The sequence below is a fragment of the Topomyia yanbarensis genome, chromosome 2 (genome assembly GCF_030247195.1).
Source record: "Topomyia yanbarensis strain Yona2022 chromosome 2, ASM3024719v1, whole genome shotgun sequence".
NCBI classification, from domain to species: Eukaryota; Metazoa; Arthropoda; class Insecta; order Diptera; family Culicidae; genus Topomyia; species Topomyia yanbarensis.
The window spans coordinates 293,357,312-293,376,515 of NC_080671.1; the positions used below are offsets into that span (position 1 = coordinate 293,357,312).

The 19,204-nt window shown below is 37.1% G+C and overlaps 2 protein-coding genes across 4 annotated transcripts; one reads left to right on the plus strand and one right to left on the minus strand.

Annotated features, from left to right (window-relative positions):
- The first annotated feature begins 11,907 nt into the window (after window positions 1-11,907).
- LOC131680447 (uncharacterized) lies at window positions 11,908-12,645 on the plus strand. The gene is made up of 2 exons (XM_058961162.1): window positions 11,908-12,063; window positions 12,122-12,645. The coding sequence occupies exons 1-2, from the start codon at window positions 11,946-11,948 to the stop codon at window positions 12,643-12,645; spliced, it is 642 nt and encodes a 213-aa protein (XP_058817145.1). The 5' UTR covers window positions 11,908-11,945.
- Window positions 12,566-16,376, minus strand: LOC131683285 (integrator complex subunit 2). Of its 3 annotated transcripts, none has more exons than XM_058965117.1 (5): window positions 16,023-16,376; window positions 15,389-15,956; window positions 14,380-15,330; window positions 13,060-14,326; window positions 12,566-12,988 (listed from the first exon to the last, which is right to left on the minus strand). In XM_058965117.1, the coding sequence occupies exons 1-5, from the start codon at window positions 16,301-16,303 to the stop codon at window positions 12,684-12,686; spliced, it is 3,372 nt and encodes a 1,123-aa protein (XP_058821100.1). In that variant the 5' UTR covers window positions 16,304-16,376; the 3' UTR covers window positions 12,566-12,683. The 3 variants fall into 3 exon arrangements, with proteins under 3 accessions (XP_058821100.1, XP_058821101.1, XP_058821102.1); XM_058965118.1 differs by having other exon boundaries at window positions 12,568-12,988; window positions 16,073-16,376; XM_058965119.1 differs by having other exon boundaries at window positions 12,568-12,988; window positions 16,013-16,137.
- Between the last annotated feature and the right edge of the window lie 2,828 nt (window positions 16,377-19,204).

Consider the following 19,204-nt stretch of genomic DNA (forward strand, 5'->3'; position numbering starts at 1 on the left):
AGAAATACGATGTGTGGAAAGAAAGAAAGAGAATTTAAATTATCCTGTCGCTCGTTTTCGTGCACTGCTTTTCCATTCCTTTCTGCTGTTAATACCATCATAACTAAAACGAATGTGCGTATTCTCCCACCATCCCATGGCCAGTATCAGCGCTAACAAATAAGACAAAAGAATTTAAATTTGTGAAAATCTTTTCCTTCCTTCTTTTCAAATCTGCAACATTCTTTGAAAATATTGTTAGAATGTTGTTATTGAAAAACTGAACATGCAAGTTTGCTAGCACTGGCCACTAGATTGAAGACGATTGAAAAACAGAATATTCGTTTTGGTTATGCTAGTATTGGTAGCCGAACGGAAAGGAAAGGCACAGGAATGGCACGAAAACGAGCGATAGTAGTGCTTTTTCGTGTTTTCATATATGAATATTGGTCGGTCGGTTTTTCTCATCATTCGTATTCGTTCAAGCACTAGCAAGCAGCCAGTCCACCGGAGGAAAGCAGTTGGCAATGATGACGGTCCGCAAAAGTGCCCCAGCTACTGGTGGCGCATCGTAACCAACTACCGATCAGGAACTGTCGCCATGCCAGTATTTCGCCCCAACTAAAGGGCAACGGAGCAACTAATCCACTGGCTAACATTCCAGCGTCTGGTTCGTAAAGTTGTGTATTACTTCCAAATCGAGCTACGCTTACAAAACTCAGCCGTAATGAAGCCAGTACTTGGTCGGTTTGTTTGAGGACACAAAATAGTGCGCCAAGTACGTAACTTTCTCGCAAAAGAAATCAAACTGGCTCACAGTGTCCGCAGGGAGTGGGCGTAAATTACAATAAAAGCAACGGTTCTTTTCAGGACCAATCAATTGTGTTCTAGTGAGAGTTAAACTGAAACTTTCATTTTAAGGTGTGTAACAAATTTTCAACAAGCAACATAACACGTTGTGTGGAAAGAAGTAGCTTGCACACGGAACAAAAATTTAAATTATCCTCTCGCTCGTTTCGTGCACTGCTTTTCCATTCCTTTCTACTGTTATTATCAGTATTACCAAAACGAATGTGTTATTGCATGTGTTTAAGAGAAACGTTGAAGTCGCATGCTTCTATTCGAGCTTTTTGGCAGTCTCCGTGAACTAACTGCATTAAATGATTTTTTTGTGCAGCTCCGTGCTAGTAGCAAACAAAATGGCCCTACCAGTGTCTGATTCGTGAGATTGTGCAGGATTTCAAAGTCGAGCTAAGCTTATAAAGTTCAGCCGTAATGGTACCCGAAGAAGCCAGTCTTGTCGTTTTGTTCGAGGCTACAAAATAGTTCGCCAGGCACGTAACTATCATGCCAAAAATATTCAACGATCCAGCGCATCACCATCAACACCAACGCCGATACCAAAGGTTCTTTTCAGAACCACCATTATTACCATAGAGAATTATTTGAAAATTTCCCATTCAAACGTGATTCTGTTGAATATTATTAGATTTAAATTAACGTCTCGAATTGAAATCACGACGCTCCGGTTATGTGACAGACATTACCCACTCATCTTTTTTAATGTAGAATACATTTAAGGTTTCAATATAGGGGTCCCGTTTCAAAATATCGGCTGCGGCGCCGCGTCAGATTTTGAACGTTAATAACTTTTATCATACTAAACAGAATGATTTGATTTTTGGGCCAATTTGTTGCAAATATGTTCCTCTATGCTGTATTAAAATTTGAAGTATGTATAACATGCACTAATAACAAAAAAATGTGTTTTGAAAAATCTTTCGAAAACGACTCGGAAAAGTGAAAATTTTCAGCCCATCCCGCACAGAGCCGTCACTTTGGTAGACCAACCGAACAATAAAATAATGAAAAGTTTATATATAGGTCCACTACATGTTTGTTTCTATGGTTATTCGCATTGGGTTGCTTGACGAGAGCAGTTGGTGGGGGAAAGACGGCATATTCCTTTGGTTAGGCCATTAGAAGCCGGACGGAAAGGAAAGGCTCATGCACGGCACGAGAACGAGCGAGAAAGCGATAGTAGTGCATATTAGCGCGATTATATAAATATCTGTCGGTCGGTTTTTCTCATCATTCGTATTCGTTCAAGCACTAGCAAGCAGCCAGTCCACCGAAGGAAAGCAGTTGGCGATGACGACGGCGGAAAAAGTGCCCCAGCTACTGGTGACTCATCGCAACCCGATCAGGAACTGTCGCCCTGCAAGAATTTCGCCCCAACTAAAGGGCAACAGAGTAGGCTACCGTTCCAGCGTCTGGGTCGTGAGATTGTACAGGACTGCAAAATCGAGCTACGCTTACAAAGCTCAGTCGTAATGATGCCCCGAGAAGCCAACGATGCATACTTGGTCGGTTTGTTCGAGGATGCAAAATAGTGCTTTCTGGCTCACCGTGTCCGCGGGGAGTGCGTCTGAATTATGCTCCCGCAATAAAACAATAAACGGTTCTTTACAGAACCAATTAATTGTGTTGTAATAAGAGTTAAACTGAAATTTACATTTTATAGTGTATAACAAATAATTTTCAGAAAGCTATATAAAAAATACGATGTGTGGAAAGAAAGAAAGAGAATTTAAATTTATCCTCTCTTGCTCGTTTTCGTGCACTGCTTTTCCGTTCCTTTCTGCTGCTAATACCATCATAACTAAAACGAATGTGCGTGTTCCCCCACAATCTCGGCCAGTGTTGCCACAATTGCATGTCGCTATTACAATTTGAATTATTTTATTGATCCTCTCTAGTATTGATAAAATATAGAACGTGCAAAGTACACTAGTCGCATGCTTTTATTCGAACTTTTTGGCAGCCTCCGTTGATTAACTGCATAAATCGATTTGTTTGTGCAGCTCCTTGCTAGTAGCAAACTAAATAGCCTTTATCAGCGCTAACAAATAAAACAAAAGAATTTAAATTTGTGAAAATCTTCTCCTTCCTTCTTTTCAAATCTGCAACATTCTTTGAAAATATTGTTGGAATGTTGTTATTGAAAAACTGAACATGCAAGTTTGCTAGCACTGGCCACTAGATTGAAGGCGATGGAATGACAGAATATTCGTTTTGGTTATGCTAGTATTGGTAGCCGAACGGAAAGGAAAGGCACAGGAATGGCACGAAAACGAGCGGGAGAGCGATAGTAGTGCTTTCTCGTGTTTTCATATATGAATATTGGTCGGTCGGTTTTTCTCATCATTCGTATTCGTTCAAGCACTAGCAAGCAGCCAGTCCACCGGAGGAAAGCAGTTGGCGATGATGACGGTCCGCAAAAGTGCCCCAGCTACTGGTGGCCCATCGCAACCAACTACCGATCAGGAACTGCCGCCGTGCTAGTATTTCGCCCCAACTAAAGGGCAACGGAGCAACTAATCCGCTGGCTAACATTCCAGCGTCTGGTTCGTAAGGTTGTGTATTACTTCAAAGTCGAGCTACGCTTACAAAACTCAGCCGTAATGAAGCCACTGATGCCTACTTGGTCGGTTTGTGGGAGTGGGCGTAAATTACAATAAAAGCAACGGTTCTTTTCAGGACCAATCAATTGTGTTCTAGTGAGAGTTAAACTGAAACTTTCATTTTAAGGTGTGTAGCAAATTTTCAACAAGCAACATAATACGTTGTGTGGAAAGAAGTAGCTTGCACACGGAACAAAAATTTAAATTATCCTCTCGCTCGTTTCGTGCACTGCTTTTCCATTCCTTTCTACTGTTATTATCAGTATTACCAAAACGAATGTGTTGTTGCATGTGTTTAAGAGAAACGTTGAAGTCGCATGCTTCTATTCAAGCTTTTTGGCAGCCCCCGTGAACTAACTGCATTAAATGGTTTTTTTGTGCAGCTCCGTGCTAGTAGCAAACAAAATGGCCCTACTAGTGTCTGATTCGTGAGATTGTGCAGGATTTCAAAGTAGAGCTAAGCTTATAAAGTTCTGCCGTAATGGTACCCGAAGAAGCCAGTCTTGTCGTTTTGTTCGAGGCTACAAAACAGTTCGCCAGGCACGTAACTATCATGCCAAAAATATCAAACGATCCAGCGCATCACCATCAACACCAACGCCGATACCAAAGGTTCTTTTCAGAACCACCATTATTACCATAGAGAATTATTTGAAAATTTCCCATTCAAACGTGATTCTGTTGAATATTATTAGATTTAAATTAACGTCTCGAATTGAAATCACGACGCTCCGGTTATGTGACAGACATTACCCGCCCATCTTGTTTTATTGTGACCACGACTAACGGTTTAATATTGACACCCCATTTCAATATTTCTGAAGGAACAGAAGGTCGAGTTTGGAAAGTTTGTAACTTTCATTGTACTTAACCAAATTACACAATGTTCGCACTAATGATTCAGAAATATGATCAGGAATCTTCTGTTAGATTTGTAAGTATGTATAATTTACATGAATAAAGAAAAATTGATTTTCAGGAATCAATTATTATCTGTTCTTCCATTGGCCAGTACTACGCGACTTCCTCATGCTAACAATTAATTTCATCGTTAGCCATCTCCCTCACCAAGGCCAACAACGCCAACAAAACCGGTCCTTTTCAGGACCACCATCATTTTTGTAAAGAATAATTTGAAATATTCCTCGCCCAAATCACCTTTTGTCCGAAAATTCCAATGAGTATCAAAATATTTAAAGAACGTGTTCCTTATGTATTCTACATCTCTCCGGTTATGTCGCAGACATTACCCACCCATCTTTTTTTTTTATTGTGACCACGACTAACGGTTTAATATAGACACCCCATTTCAATATTTCTGAAGGAACAGAAGGTCGAGTTTGGAAAGTTTGTAACTTTCATTGTACTTAACCAAATTACACAATGTTCGCACTAATGATTCAGAAATATGATCAGGAATCTTCTATTAGATTTGTAAGTATGTATAATTTACATGAATAAAGAAAAATTGATTTTCAGGAATCAATTATTATCTGTTCTTCCATTGGCCAGTACTACGCGACTTCCTCATGCTAACAATTCATTTCATCGTTAGCCATCTCCCTCACCAAGGCCAACAACGCCAACAAAACCGGTCCTTTTCAGGACCACCATCATTTTTGTAAAGAATAATTTGAAATATTCCTCGCCCAAATCACCTTTTGTCCGAAAATTCCAATGAGTATCAACATATTTGAAGAACGTGTTCCTTATGTATTCTACATCTCTCCGGTTATGTCGCAGACATTACCCACTCATCTTTTGACATTAAAAATGTCTTACTCCACTATCTGGGGCTAGGTGTCATTCTAAAATCTAAACTATTTCCCATGTAACGAATCTATGTAAGGTTTGCACGCTTATAACTCCGATATTACTCGATGGATTTTAATCATTCATACACCAACCGATTCAGAAACACCTAACTTAAATATTGGTAATAATTTAATATCTCCCCAATAAAAGTAGACTTTTGGAAATTGGTAAAATTAAAAAGTACACAAAAAACGGGAAAAATACCATTCGTGACGCAGATTTCTCAGACACAGCCGTCAAAAGAGGGCAGCTTAGTTGCTCAATGAAACACGAAAAGTCATAAATAGAAGCAACGCATGTCCGTTTAAATCAGTCGTTGCTCTTATCCCACACGAGCAACGTCGTCTCCGGGCGATGCAATAAGCGCTATCGATTTTCGGTAACGTTGGCATTTGCACACACTCGCACCTAAGTGACTAAACCATATACGGTTAGTTTATAAATAGAGGTGACGCGTACCCGTTTGAATCAGTTTTTGTTCTTATGTCGAACGGGTAAGATCATGGCTGCAGCGTCTGGGCACTACAATAAGCGGTAGACGCTATGCATTTTCGGCAGCGGTGGTCGTGTGCGGATTTTTCGGGTACCAGCACGGTGTCACAGAATGATTTGCAAAGTGGGTGGGCGGGGTGGTTTGGATTTAATTCAATACGGTGTGTGCTGCTTAAGAGTGTTGCGTTTGAAAAAAATTTATTTTTATGCATGCGTGTGCGTTGTAACTTGTTAATCCATGTTTACGGCGCTTTGTAGCTGCGTAGGGTAAAGAGCCTATTGGTTTTCATGTTTCATATTTCGGTTATATGTTTTTTATCAGTAAGGCATCTGAAAACGTGCTTCTGTAGTTATTGCACTGTTCAGCAGCGTAGTATTTTATATAGGAGAGTACACTCAGGTTTTTTTACGAGGATTTTGAAATTTACGCGGTTTTCATTAACGCGTTTTTTTTTAAATTTACGCGGTTTTCATTTACACGGCCTGTATCCCCTGCGTGAAAAATCTGAGTGTAATTGCATCGGAAACAATCACATTCCCAGCAGAACTTTTTGTTTTCTAATTTCAAACACTTTTGTTTCGTACTGCACACAACGGAAAATTTTAAAACAGAACTTACCGTCCCAGCAGCAGTTGAAGCGGGTGTTCTTTTTCGATTCAAATTCAAGCCATGTCTTAAGCGTTACTGGACTTAAAATTGTTTTCCCAGTTTAACCAGTCAGAATACCTGTCCTACCCTATGTATTTAAAACACAGTTCTAGTTGCGTTTTAAGGTATACAACAAATACGGTTGGGTATACTAATTTAAATTTTAAAATAAATCTGTTTTAAATTATGAAACAAACCGCTGTACTGAAGATATAATTATGTCAGTCTTATTACCACATAAAACACCTATATAACATAAAACGCTGCAGAATTGGTTTAATAATACAATGTTTACACTACAGAGTTATAACACGTTTTAATAATTAGCAACAAGAAAAATGTCACCAAGATGGCATAAAAACCCGTTTTAACTGGTAGTGCGAACGTTGCATAACAATGTAATTTATCAAATAATTTCATTTTTCCACCACTAATCGATCAAGAAATACTTAAACTTAAGATTGTTTATTTAAGTTCATTAGTACATTATTGAAAATTTAAATGGAAAATGAAATTTCATATTTTATGGAGAATCTGTATATTTCCGTTGGCGGGCGTGGGTTTCCTCATCACAGCTCTCAATATGGAACTTTTCTTTTGAATATATTTTCTGGACAGACCAGCCTATTTTTACTAGATGGATCAGCCAAATAATGCCAATCACCTAGTGAGATACTTGATTAATTAATAGATTACCGTTAAAAGACCTTCAATAAATTATGTTTTGATGGGGAGGGTATATAGCAAATTGTTACATATGAAAACAGGCGAGTGAACAAGAACGTGTGTCGATATGTGTGATAGATAAAATTCATTTGCACGCTCTTGAAAAAAGCTATATTTTTAATGTTACCGTGGTCGTGTCCTGTACACAACCCTTTAATTTTTTTATTAAGAAACCAACTCCACCGTAACCGTTGGGTCTGGTTTCCGTTAATAGTTTGTAGCCTGGAAATTTGTAGTTTTCATTTGGTTTTAGCCAAATTTCGCTTAGTATGGCAATGTCAGTATTGTTTTTTACAAGGAAGTTTTTTATTGCTTCTCTTGTGTCTATTGGGCGTAAGCTGGTCACATTATTTTGGATTATTGAAAGTTTTCTTAATTTATTATGCATTGTTGGTTATATTTTGATTTATCTGTGTTTTCTGTGTTATCACTTCCGGGTTTATTATTTTGTTCAAGTCTTCGCTAATGTTTATTAATAGTAGATCTTGTTCTATTGAGACAGTTTTGTTTGAGCTTTGGATTATGGTTTGTTGTATGGCTTTGATCTTATCAAACATGTTATTTAGGTTGAAATGACGAATCAGGTCTTCCTTAATCATTTGGGTTATTTTATCTATTTCATTAGTTGTGTAGGGATTGGGAAGGAATTCATGTTTAGTGTTGTGTAAATTGAACTGGTTTTGTGGTGTTTGAAAGTTAGGTTTCATGTTCATATTCTGTCTGTTTTGCTGTTTAGTGGGTTTGTTCTGTATCTGGATTCTATTCTCTAGCGGGAGAAAATCTCGCACTGAGTCTAGCCTTTCTTGTAAGTTATTTTTTACTTTTCTGGGATATTTATCCGAAGCTTCAAAATATGAAGATTTATTAATGGCCATGTCTTGTCTAATCAAATCCTGTCTTGACCTTTCAGGACATTCCTTACTCGATGCTTTGTGGTTACCTGAGCAATTTATACATTTTGCTTCTGTGACATTGCATTTATCTTCCGTATGTTCTTCCCCACATTTACAACATCTTACTTGACTAGATTTACAGAACCTATCTCTATGGCCAAAACGCCAACATCTTACGCAAATTTTTAATGGAAACACATATGGTTCTACAAACCGATGTGTTCCATAAATTTCAACCGATTTTGGCAGTGGCGGATCCAGGGGAAGGGGCCTGGAGGTCCGGACCCCTCCCGAAATTTTTCAAGTTGTTGAGAAATTTTAAAATAGTTTCTATTTTAATTCATTCTGAACCCAAATTATTCCAAACCAGATTCGATTACCAAAAAATGATTTTAATTAAATGAGTTTATTACATATTATTTATTGTACAATGAACATTTCAAAATCGAAATTTCGGACCCCCTCCGAATTTTTTTGCTGAATCCGCCCCTGGATTTTGGTAGATTTTGCCCTCTGACATAGATTTTAATGGAGTATGTTGGTTGGAATTTTTCTTCTTCTATTTTTCTTTTAATCCTTTCCACTTTGTAAACCTTGATGTTATTCTCGCATTCTATGTTTTCCATAACTTCTTCTTCCGTTATGGATGGTGGTACATCTCGTATAACTCCTATGCTTTCTTTAAATCTGGTGGGAACAAAAATTGAATAACCAAAACCTTCTTTTAGCGTCGAGTAATTCAATAGTTGCTCCGCGTCTTTGGGTTTATTGAAAGTGATCTGGAATTTTCCTCTACCTACATTTTTCATTGCGGTGTGCTTTGTAATTCCTACATTTTTAAGGATTTTTGCCACTTCCATGGGCTGAGGGTATTTTACTTTGTTTTCGTTGTCGGTGTTTTTCGTAATTTTTTTCGATAAATGTCGTGTAATGTTGGTTTCTAATCCAACCATCGTTATATGTTTCGTCAGTCTTGTCTTTACTCTGTCGATTTGTAAGTGTATTGCCCAGGTAACCAACAAGTATTAGTATATGCAGTAAAGTAGCGTAAAATTTGCATTTCAAATGCTTCTTGCAGTACGATAGCATGCGTTATGCATAACTGTTGTTGATCAGCATCCAAAAAACTTGTTAAAAACTTCTTGCCAGTAAGCAGCATTCTGAATGCACAACAGCTGTTACTTGCGTATCGCGGTAACAAGAAAGACTGTAGAATTAGTTTCCGAATCCGTAGCGACCTTTATTCGTGCGAAGTTTTGTCGCTTTAAATTCCTGCATGTGCATATAAATTTAAGTGTATAGCATGTTTAGGTTATGTTTATACAAATTAAGAATCTTACGTTTTAGTGCATACACGTGTCCTTCGTTCACTCCGGCACTATTTGCTGTACTCTGCTCACTAAATCCTAGTCATATTATAATTTGCATGAATATTACGTTTTTTTTAATGGGTAGAATAGTTTCTCACCTTACGTAATCCAACTGTACTAGTTAATTTCACCCTTTCCGTACTAATAGGTTTAAATTTGTAGAAATAGTATCTGAACTGAATGCATGATTAGTTTTAGACAATTCTAGTTAATATTATATACGTACTACCTTAGATTTTATATAATTTCCAATATTGTAAGAAAATCCGTTATCAGTATATAGAAATTAATCTTATTCACCTAAGCACGTTTTCCTAATGATCATCGAAGCCTTCTTGTGACTCGCTATTGTTTTATAAATGTATTGGTTACTTTGCTATGGTTCGCTGTCCGATATCGATCGACTGGTTTATCGACTCAGATTGTAGCTGTTAGTGAGATGCGATTGATGCCGAGGGGCTTCGGCGACAACAGCAGTAAAAAAGAATTTTCATGGAACAGCAGTAATGTAGCCGTATATTTTGCCAAAAGCGATTTTTAAATAGCATTTAAAAAGACTTAAGTGCTTATCAAGTAGCCGTTAAGACGCATTCAGCATGCTTATTGGTTACCTGGGTGGTTTTGGGTTTTACTCCAGTGTTTAGTTGTGATTGTTCTGCATTTTGATTTAGAGTGTGTTCATTTCCGGTTTTTGTGTTGTCGTTAGAGTCGCCATTTTGTTTTTTCTTACTTTCGTTGTCACTTGTGTTGGATGTATTTTCATTGGCATGCTTGTCTCGACGTTCTTGATATTTGTCACGTTTCTTCTTCTAGTCGCCATTTTGTTTTGTTCTTTTAGTCCTTTTCTCTTCGTCACTGTCTTCATCTGAGTATAAATTTCTTACCTTTGTCTATTGTGTCGGTACCCTATTCCATTCATCTTCTTCCATCGTATCTCCTATTCCCGCTTCCATCGTGAACCCACATCAATCCACCTTCCTCGTGCTATTATACGCAATAACCCCCGAACGCACTCCTTGTAGTCTATACTCAACCAAAATCAACTTAATGGAGAATTCTTACCGTATTTCAAATGTAATCTTATCACTATATTATATTCGGTATTTACACTAGAAGTTAGTCAGTTTTCCTATTTATCACCAAACGCACGCGAAACGCGATGTTCACAATTCTCGTCAAAGATCGTCCGAACTAGTCGACTAGTTTGGAGAGAATGCAGCAAGTTCTAGTTTTAAAATTTTCAGTTTTATATAATAGAACTGTCAAAATTATGAATCTAGAACTGAAACACTCCTGAACATGCTCTCAGTATGTTTACATTTGTTAGGGCATGTTCAGGAGCGTTTTATTTTGTATAGGAGTTTCAAAGTAGAACTGGAACTTAAACATTCCCATCCCCAGCAAAGCGTTTTGTTTTATAATTTCGAACAGTTTTGTTTTAAAATTTAAAACTGTTATACGACGTCGTTCTATTTGTTGCTGATTTTAAAACACGTTTAGAACTGTGTTTTAAATACTTGCAAAGTTTTCAGCACAGACACTTAGGCCCGATAGACTGTAGAAAAATAAATTTGAATGCAGTAACGCTGAAGGCATGGCGAGACATGAATTTAAAATTGAATAGAACATCCGCTAAAACTGCTGCTGGGGAGAGCAAGTTCTAGTTTCAAAATTTTCAGTTTTATATTATAGAACTGTCAAAATTATGAATTTGGAAGTTCCAAATTCATAATTTTGACAGTTCTATAATATAAAACTGAAAATTTTGAAACTAGAACTTGCTCTCCCCAGCAGCAGTTTTAGCGGATGTTCTATTCAATTTTAAATTCATGTCTCGCCATGCCTTCAGCGTTACTGCATTCAAATTTAGTTTTCCCCAGTCCATCGCGTCTAAGTTTCTGTGCTGAAAACTTTGCATATATTCAAAACACAGTTCTAAACGTGTTTAAAAATCATCAACAAATAGAACGGCGTCGTATAACAGTTTTAAATTTTGAAGCAAAACCGTTCGAAATTATAAACCAAAACACTCTGCTGGGGATGTGAATGTTTCAGTTCCAGTTCTACTTTGAAACTCCTATATAAAAAAAAACGCTCCTGAACATACCCTTAGAGCATGTTCAGGAGAGTTTGTTTTAGATTTATAATTTTGACAGCTCTATAATATAAAACTGGAAATTTTAAAACTAGAACTTTCTGTCCCTAGCAGCAGTTTTAGCGGGTGTTCTATTCAGTTTAAAATTCATGTCTCGTCATGCCTTCAGCGTTACTACATTCAAATTTACTTTTCCCCAGTCTATCTGTTCTAAGTGTCCCTGCTGAAAACTTTGCATGTATTTAAAACACAGTTCTAAACATGTTTTAAAATCAGCAACAAATAGAACGGAGTCATATAACAGTTTCAAATTTTGAAACAAAACTGTTCGAAATTATAAAACAAAACGCTCTGCTGGGGATGTGAATGTTTCAGTTCCATTTCTACTTTGAAACTCCTATACAAAATAAAACGCTCCTGAACATGCCCTTAGATATTACGTTTTGAATAAACGGTATAGAAATGTCCGATACGGAGTCAGAAAATGATAAAATCAAAAAGGTTCTGGATGCTGCCGATACCACATTAATTAACGATGGAATGTTTCAAAATCCAATTAACGGACAGGAAGCGAACACTGGTAAATATATTTAATTACTTCAATTTTATGCAATACATATTGTCAAAACATTCTGCAGGCATTGAAAACCCAACTGTTCAGTGTTACCCATCTAATCGCTATTTGATTGAGGATGGCAATACTTGCGAAACAAACATCAATGTTACGGAATCGATGAGAAACTTTTTTGGAAAAAAACTATCATCAATTATCGACCAGACAATCGAATTCGTATATACAGATGATGGCACGCTCAAGAAAAAGTGCTCTGATCCTTGTGGCGTAAGACTTCTTAAAGATTGCGATGTTTTTTTGCAAGTTTCCTCGAATGTTGAATCGAAGACGAAATTTAAAAACCACAAAAAAGTAAGGCGACAACTTGATAAAATTGAAATGAAAAAAGTTCAACTAGTCGCAGTTGATGCTAATTACGTTGCGCATAAAACAACGCAATGTTGGTCGAACCGCCCAAAAGCTATTGTTTACACTTATAAAGGAGAAAATCTAAATTTCTTTTTACAATATCCTGCTAATGAATTTACAATTAAGAGACGGAAAAATAAATGGGATGAGTCAAAAATCTTTTCATTCCGGAGAAGTTAAAATATTCTAAATTTATTCCTCATATCGTTTTTTTAATGTTAATAAATTTTGGGATTTAAGACGGCATCGTCCAGCAGGTTACTATATGTTTCCTTTACTTCATCTACCAACTTTTCAGCGTACTGCGAACGTTTGCTCTGAGAGCGCACTTTTGCTTCAGGACCAAGGTAGAGAGTAGGAAGAGAAGCTGATCGACCCAACGCCGATTGAGATTCGGCAATTCGTCCTAGCTGCAGGAGGAACATAATGCATTCGTCTAAAAGCGGTGGAAAAGCTTCAGCGAATCGAACTATGCACGGAAGTATTGTTCGAAACATTTCGATACGCGTGTCGCCAGAAAGAACTGGAACAATAAAAAAATGTTTTTCGATTATGAATAATAAACCATTGACTATAAGCATCAATTCTTCTAACCTCCTAACAAAGTAGTCAAAGTATTCAAGCACAGCTTTGCAATACTGAGCGATTTTGGCAATGAATATTGAAGTGAAAGATGCGATGTTAAATCAATAGCAAAAATTTGTTTATCCATCTCTGCCATACTGAGTAGTTCGGGTATAAAATCAAGACATATATGCATCGATGGAATTCCTCTAACGGTCATAGCCAGCAGCTCTCGCGGATAACCTTGGAAGTGGACCAATTTTGCAAGCGACGGCTCAGAAATAAACACTTGATGTATGTATGAACAAATTACGCCACGAACTTCTCGTAGTGCCCATAGGCGTCCTGGTTTCGAACGATCTTCCGATTCAAGACACGATTCAAGCAGAATTTGCACGGCTACACTCTCCTGGGATGCTACGAGTGCCAGCTTGAGTTCTTCACGATCTATATCCGACTTAACTTGATTTCCAACATCGAGAAGTGGCTTATCAAGCATATGACGTGATAGCTGGCTTTTAGATGCGGCTAAAGTCGCTTGCAATATACGTAACACCACTGACAGAGCACTGGCACAACGAAACAACCTTTCGTCACATCGCAGTACTTGCAGCGGATCAATCAGTATGGTTTCCTGAGTCAGTGTGAAATTTTCAGTCACTGTGTCCTTCGGCATAAGTGCACTTATGGTCATGACCCAGAGACGCCGTGGGAATACCGTATTCAAGCGAATCCACACATTTTTGTAAAGCTCTTGCACAAGTCGAGGAACTGTGCTGCCAAGAATCATTTTGAAATATCGAATGAGTGTATCCGCTAAGGGCCACAAGTCAGTAGGAGACTTTTTCATCATAATTTTTAGGAATTTAATTGTTTTTCCCGGATTTATATCGATCTCCTCAAATGCTTCGATTACATTTAACTCACTAAGAGCTACATTAGAAGTATGTTCTAATGAGATACTCTCTTCATCTATCCAATCATCTACCAGTGAGAGATGTGGAAAATGCGTAACAAGCAAACGAAGTAACGGACTAAATAGTACGCTGTATTCCTGCTGATTTTTCTGCGCCTGTTGCAGTAAATATTTAATGGGAAGCTCGGACATAAACTCGTTTGAATAACTTTTAACCTGACGACCACTGGCAATAATGTTAGCCATATTGCTAAGGCGAATATCCTCGTATAACAGTAAATAATACAGAAGTAGTAACTGTGGTGTCAAATTTATATTACTACCGGTTGATTCATCTGTCTGAATGGTTTCAGTTGATTTTGACTGTGGTTTTACATTTTCCTAAAACGATCACAATACATAAAAAAAAAGTGCTTTAGAAAAAATGCATTTACCTGTTTGATGTAAAATGGTGTATTTTGAAAAACCTTCTGTATCTCTTGTTCGGAGAGAGCCCTATGTGTGTGCTCTACGAGACTTTTTTGGTTAGGTAGAATGACGGAATTCACGTAAACCTCAATTAGTGCTGGCAAAACAGGATGGAGTGGGGTGATAGAGCTGCAAATTTGCTTATAAATCCAATTTTTTATAGGAACTTTGTGCTTTGAAAATGCCCTAGATTTCAGCAATTGATGAATGCAATGTACCGGCAAGTACCCGGGAATGTTGGCATTCAGATTTATAGTAACTGGCACTTTGATAGCGTGAGCCGCTACAACTTGTTCGGTAAAAATTTCTTGCGTGAAAATATGCTTCATTCGACTGATTGTGTTGGGACGAAGCGGAAACTTCATTCCTAAGGTTGAACAAGCCAGTTCACAAATGTGGGACAATTGATTGCTATGGAAATGAATTGCCATCAGCAAAAGCATCTCTCCAAAGGAAGCTGACACCTCACTCATACTTTCGAAATAAGCTTCCTCCTTAATAAGCCATTGAATCCATTCGATTATTTTTGCTTCAATTCCTTGATTGGCTAATAGCGATGGACATGCTATCAACATGCACAAACCTAGAGATACAAAACGAATACCAGCCGGCGTCGGTGGAGGCTTTGTTGTGATCAATTGTATCAAGCACATTATTTCTTCGTCGGAAAATTTGATTCCGGAAATACCACGTAGTGCGCAGTACAATCTTAATATGGCAGTTGACTGCACAACGTATTGTTCCAAAAGTTGACCATTATGCGATAACACCACAATATTTTGTAACTGCCTCATTAGCTCATCCCTAAACAAATTCAAAGCATCTCCCTTTCGTTTTTGGCTGGATCGCACGTACAGGGCAAAAAATGAGCGAATATTTTGATCGTTTCCTAGCAGCAGGCCCGACGCGAAAGCAACCTAAAATTCCAAAGGTAGAAATAAATGTCCAAAACAATATTCTCTATCTCAACCATACCAAATTCTGTGGATCCTTTAAACTAAGCTTCAACATCAGCGAAGGCATTTTAGTTTGCTCAACGCAAATCATTCGTGTTGTTAGAGCCTGACCAGGATTCATATCGCACAACTCGTAAAGAGCAGCAAGTCTGAGTTTGCCTTCCGTATTGTCTTCATCTCCATTGGTGATCAGCGTTGTGACAACTTCTCGGAAACAGTCTGGCATGTTTGCCACTACCCAACAAATAAGTTTACTTCCGTTATTTACGTACAAAAGGATTTCGATAACTTCTAACACATTCAACAACGACGGTAGCTCGGCCAGCGCAATACATATTATATCCGCTATCTCCTCCAAGTAAATGTCATTATCAAATAGTTCCGACTTTTTTATGCCATCCTCACTGGACGATTTTTGAGTGGAACCTTGTGCAGTTTGTTCCGTAATTTGCGCTTGAATGTAGAAAAGTTCCGAAAGAACCACTCGAACTTTACTTGCAATATCCGCTCTCTCAAAGCCCATCACAACTCCATTTTGAAGACTGTGAAACTGTGCGGAATCCTGCGCTGTATAACCAACCTTCTGCCTGTAAGCGAATACAAAAAAAAACAACTAGCAAACTATCTTCAATAACCTACCAACCACTAGAAACCTTAACTGCTGTTCTTTTTTAACATCCACTTCCAACTCATGGAAGCTCACCTGCAGTAGCGATACAATATTGTTGACGATTTCTATGCCTGATAACACAGATAACAACTGCTTCCGGCTATCCATCCAATGTTTAGTACAATCCAGCGGTGGAAGTAAACACATTCGAACCAAACACGGTAGAAGCGGTCGAATTTCGGAAGAACTGCATTGTGCTAGCTCAGCAATGTCCAGGTTTTGAATTGCCGAAAAAACCCTTGATGTTACCGATGCAAAATCCATCTTTTTCCTTTGTGGAAATCGACAGAATGTAAATCCAATGACGGAAATTAAAAGGTCTGGCCAGCGATGCCACATGTTTTTGTGAAATGTCTGTTGAAGAATAATGAAAATGTCTGTAAAAGTCTGTAGATGGTTGTTTAAACTTCATTTACACTACGTTATTACTTTAAAAGTAGCTTGAAATTTCAAAACTATTGTGAAGGAATCACTCGTATTCGGATAAAATCATTCAAGTGCAATTTTGTTAAATACTATTACTCTTTTAAAAATCTGTATATTTCTGATTACGTCTGTAGGAGACCATCAAAAGTCTGTAAAATACAGACATGTCTGTAAATCTGGCATCGCTGGGTCTGGCAGATAATGGGATTTGCCTGTGCTATACACTGAAAGAATAGAGTCGATAGATTTTATGTGTTTCATAGATAGATTTTTGCAATTAGTCTTTACACTTAAAATCTATAAGTCTCGCACATAAAAAGTATAGCAAAGAAAATTCATGTGTATTGCATGTACATTTTAAATGCAATTGATATGAGTTTTAATGTTTTGCTCTTGATTTTATATATGACTACAAACAATGATGTTTATAAGTATATGTTTTAGATTTAAACCTGAATTGAACTACCTTGCATTTAGTATTCTTTCAAGACATAATTCAAAAAACCATTGTTTCATTGAAGTAAAATTTTAATTTGTTTTAATATACATATATTTGGTTCTTTTTAACAATTTTAGTTATCTATTGATCATCCATGCACAAGAAATCATGTGTCTTACGAAAATAAAACTTATTGTTTATGTTATGTACAGATACAGGGGGGCCATCGAAACAATTAATGTCTAAAATATGTACAACATTCGTATTCGAGAGTGCTTCGTAGCCTAGATAATGGTTGTTAAAGTTTCCAACTTCCCACTTTCTACCAACTATATAAATACTACTATCACAAAAACAACATTCGATTAGTTCAAAAAGTCTTACTGACTCCATTTCTGTAATTGTGAGAAACATTCCTGGCTTATATTCAATGCCTTTGTATTTAATCCATTCCGATATTGAAATATCAACTGAAACGTTGAAGGGGAGTGGTAGCAGGACTGAATTGAAATATGATCGAGTTGTCAAACTGCATGATTTAAATTTACCATCGACTTTTAAGTCAAAAAATGCATTATTATGTACACTATTACTAAACTGTAATGCTGCTTTGATACATAAAGTTAGGCTTACATTTCGCCGTGATGGCATTACTTTCGCGTACTCTTTAAATATCTTGTGTTTGGCCTCAAATCGGAAATTCATCATTTTTGATAGCACACCGTTTTGCTCTACTACTGTACCATAATGAGTAAGAAAGTGGTGTTTTGGTTTCAATTTCAATCCAAATAATTGCTGGTACAGTTCATGATGTTTTTTCACAAGCAACTTCAATTCAAGAATATTCTTATCCGAAAAATCTGGCGATAAAATTTTATCCACTAGATCAACAAGAACAGTGCAGTAGATCCATACTTCATCGTATTCTGGTATGAACGGTCCCATGATAAGCGGAAAAAATGTGAAAAAGCCTTCATTTCACTAGCCGTAGACCGAATGGATACCGATTTAGATTTTTTTGCCGAAGAGTAAGATTCGGTTATATCTGGCATACGTTTCAGAGATGAATTGAATACTTGTTTACTGAACTGGTTTTTATGAGCATTAAATACCTTCAAAGTAACGTATTTCTTTCCATAGATGCAATAATTCATTACTTCTTCCAAGCCTAAACTGGCAACACCTCCACAAAACAAATCATGCATAGGATCTACAGATAAATTTTTAGTAACATGAAACGATGGCAGTAAATTAAGTACTGATCCGTCCTTTACTCCGGTGTCCGATGGAGATTTCAGTTCAGCAGCTGCATTATAATTATCTACAGATCGCAATTGAGATGAATGTTCTTCGCAATCAGTTTGTAATAATGACCGTGGTCTACGACAAAACCGGCAGTAATAATTAGCATTGAATGATATAAAATTGAAAAACGTATGTATCCCTAAGTTATCACCTTGAAAAAGTGTTACTACGAATCTTACATAAGTGTTTCGCTTATTGATTTGTATTTCCATCGATGTTTCTTCAATAGCCTTGAAAATATTGATAACATGCTTAAGTAACGTATTGATTCCAAATTCATTGAAAGACTTTTTTAATCATTGCGGCTACAAAAATGTTGCATAATTTTGAAGAGTATTGAGCTGGTAGTGAGGGGAATGAATAATATATCCCACAAATCGTGTCTTTTTTATTATGTGAGCTTAAGCAGTCGTTGATTTCAAACTCATCTGAGTACAGCGCAACTGGTATCAGAAGTTCATTACCGTACTTACTTCTTGTCTCTTTCCAAACCTTTCCATTTAATATACTTTTTATAGTGCTAGAATTTTCTAAATCAATTGTGTTTTGAATCGTTTCTCTTAAAACTCTTTCAGATTGGAAAAATGCTCGTATTTGAAAGGCTATATCCATGACAACCAAATAAGTTTTGCGGTTATCAATTGAGTTTTCGTTTCCTCCTAACACAATGATATTATTCTTCTCTAAGATGATAATGTCTAGCATTCTAAAAAGATCTCTATCCGATAGATACTTACAAAATTTATGATCAGTATCGATAAAACTAAACATTTCTTGTATTTTATTCAAGTATGAAATAAATCTAAATTCAGTTTGAGGGTTTTCATATTTTAGTGGAAGCTTTTGTATCTTAGACACTACAGTGGAGTTAATCTGCATCGCATTTTTCTGTATATTCCTAACGTCTGTTCGTGTTAAGTTAGTTTTGCTATGTAAGTCTAGGGTAAAGTGTACTGCTTCTTTTTCAATGTCCAAGATGTCTTTTAAGCAATCCG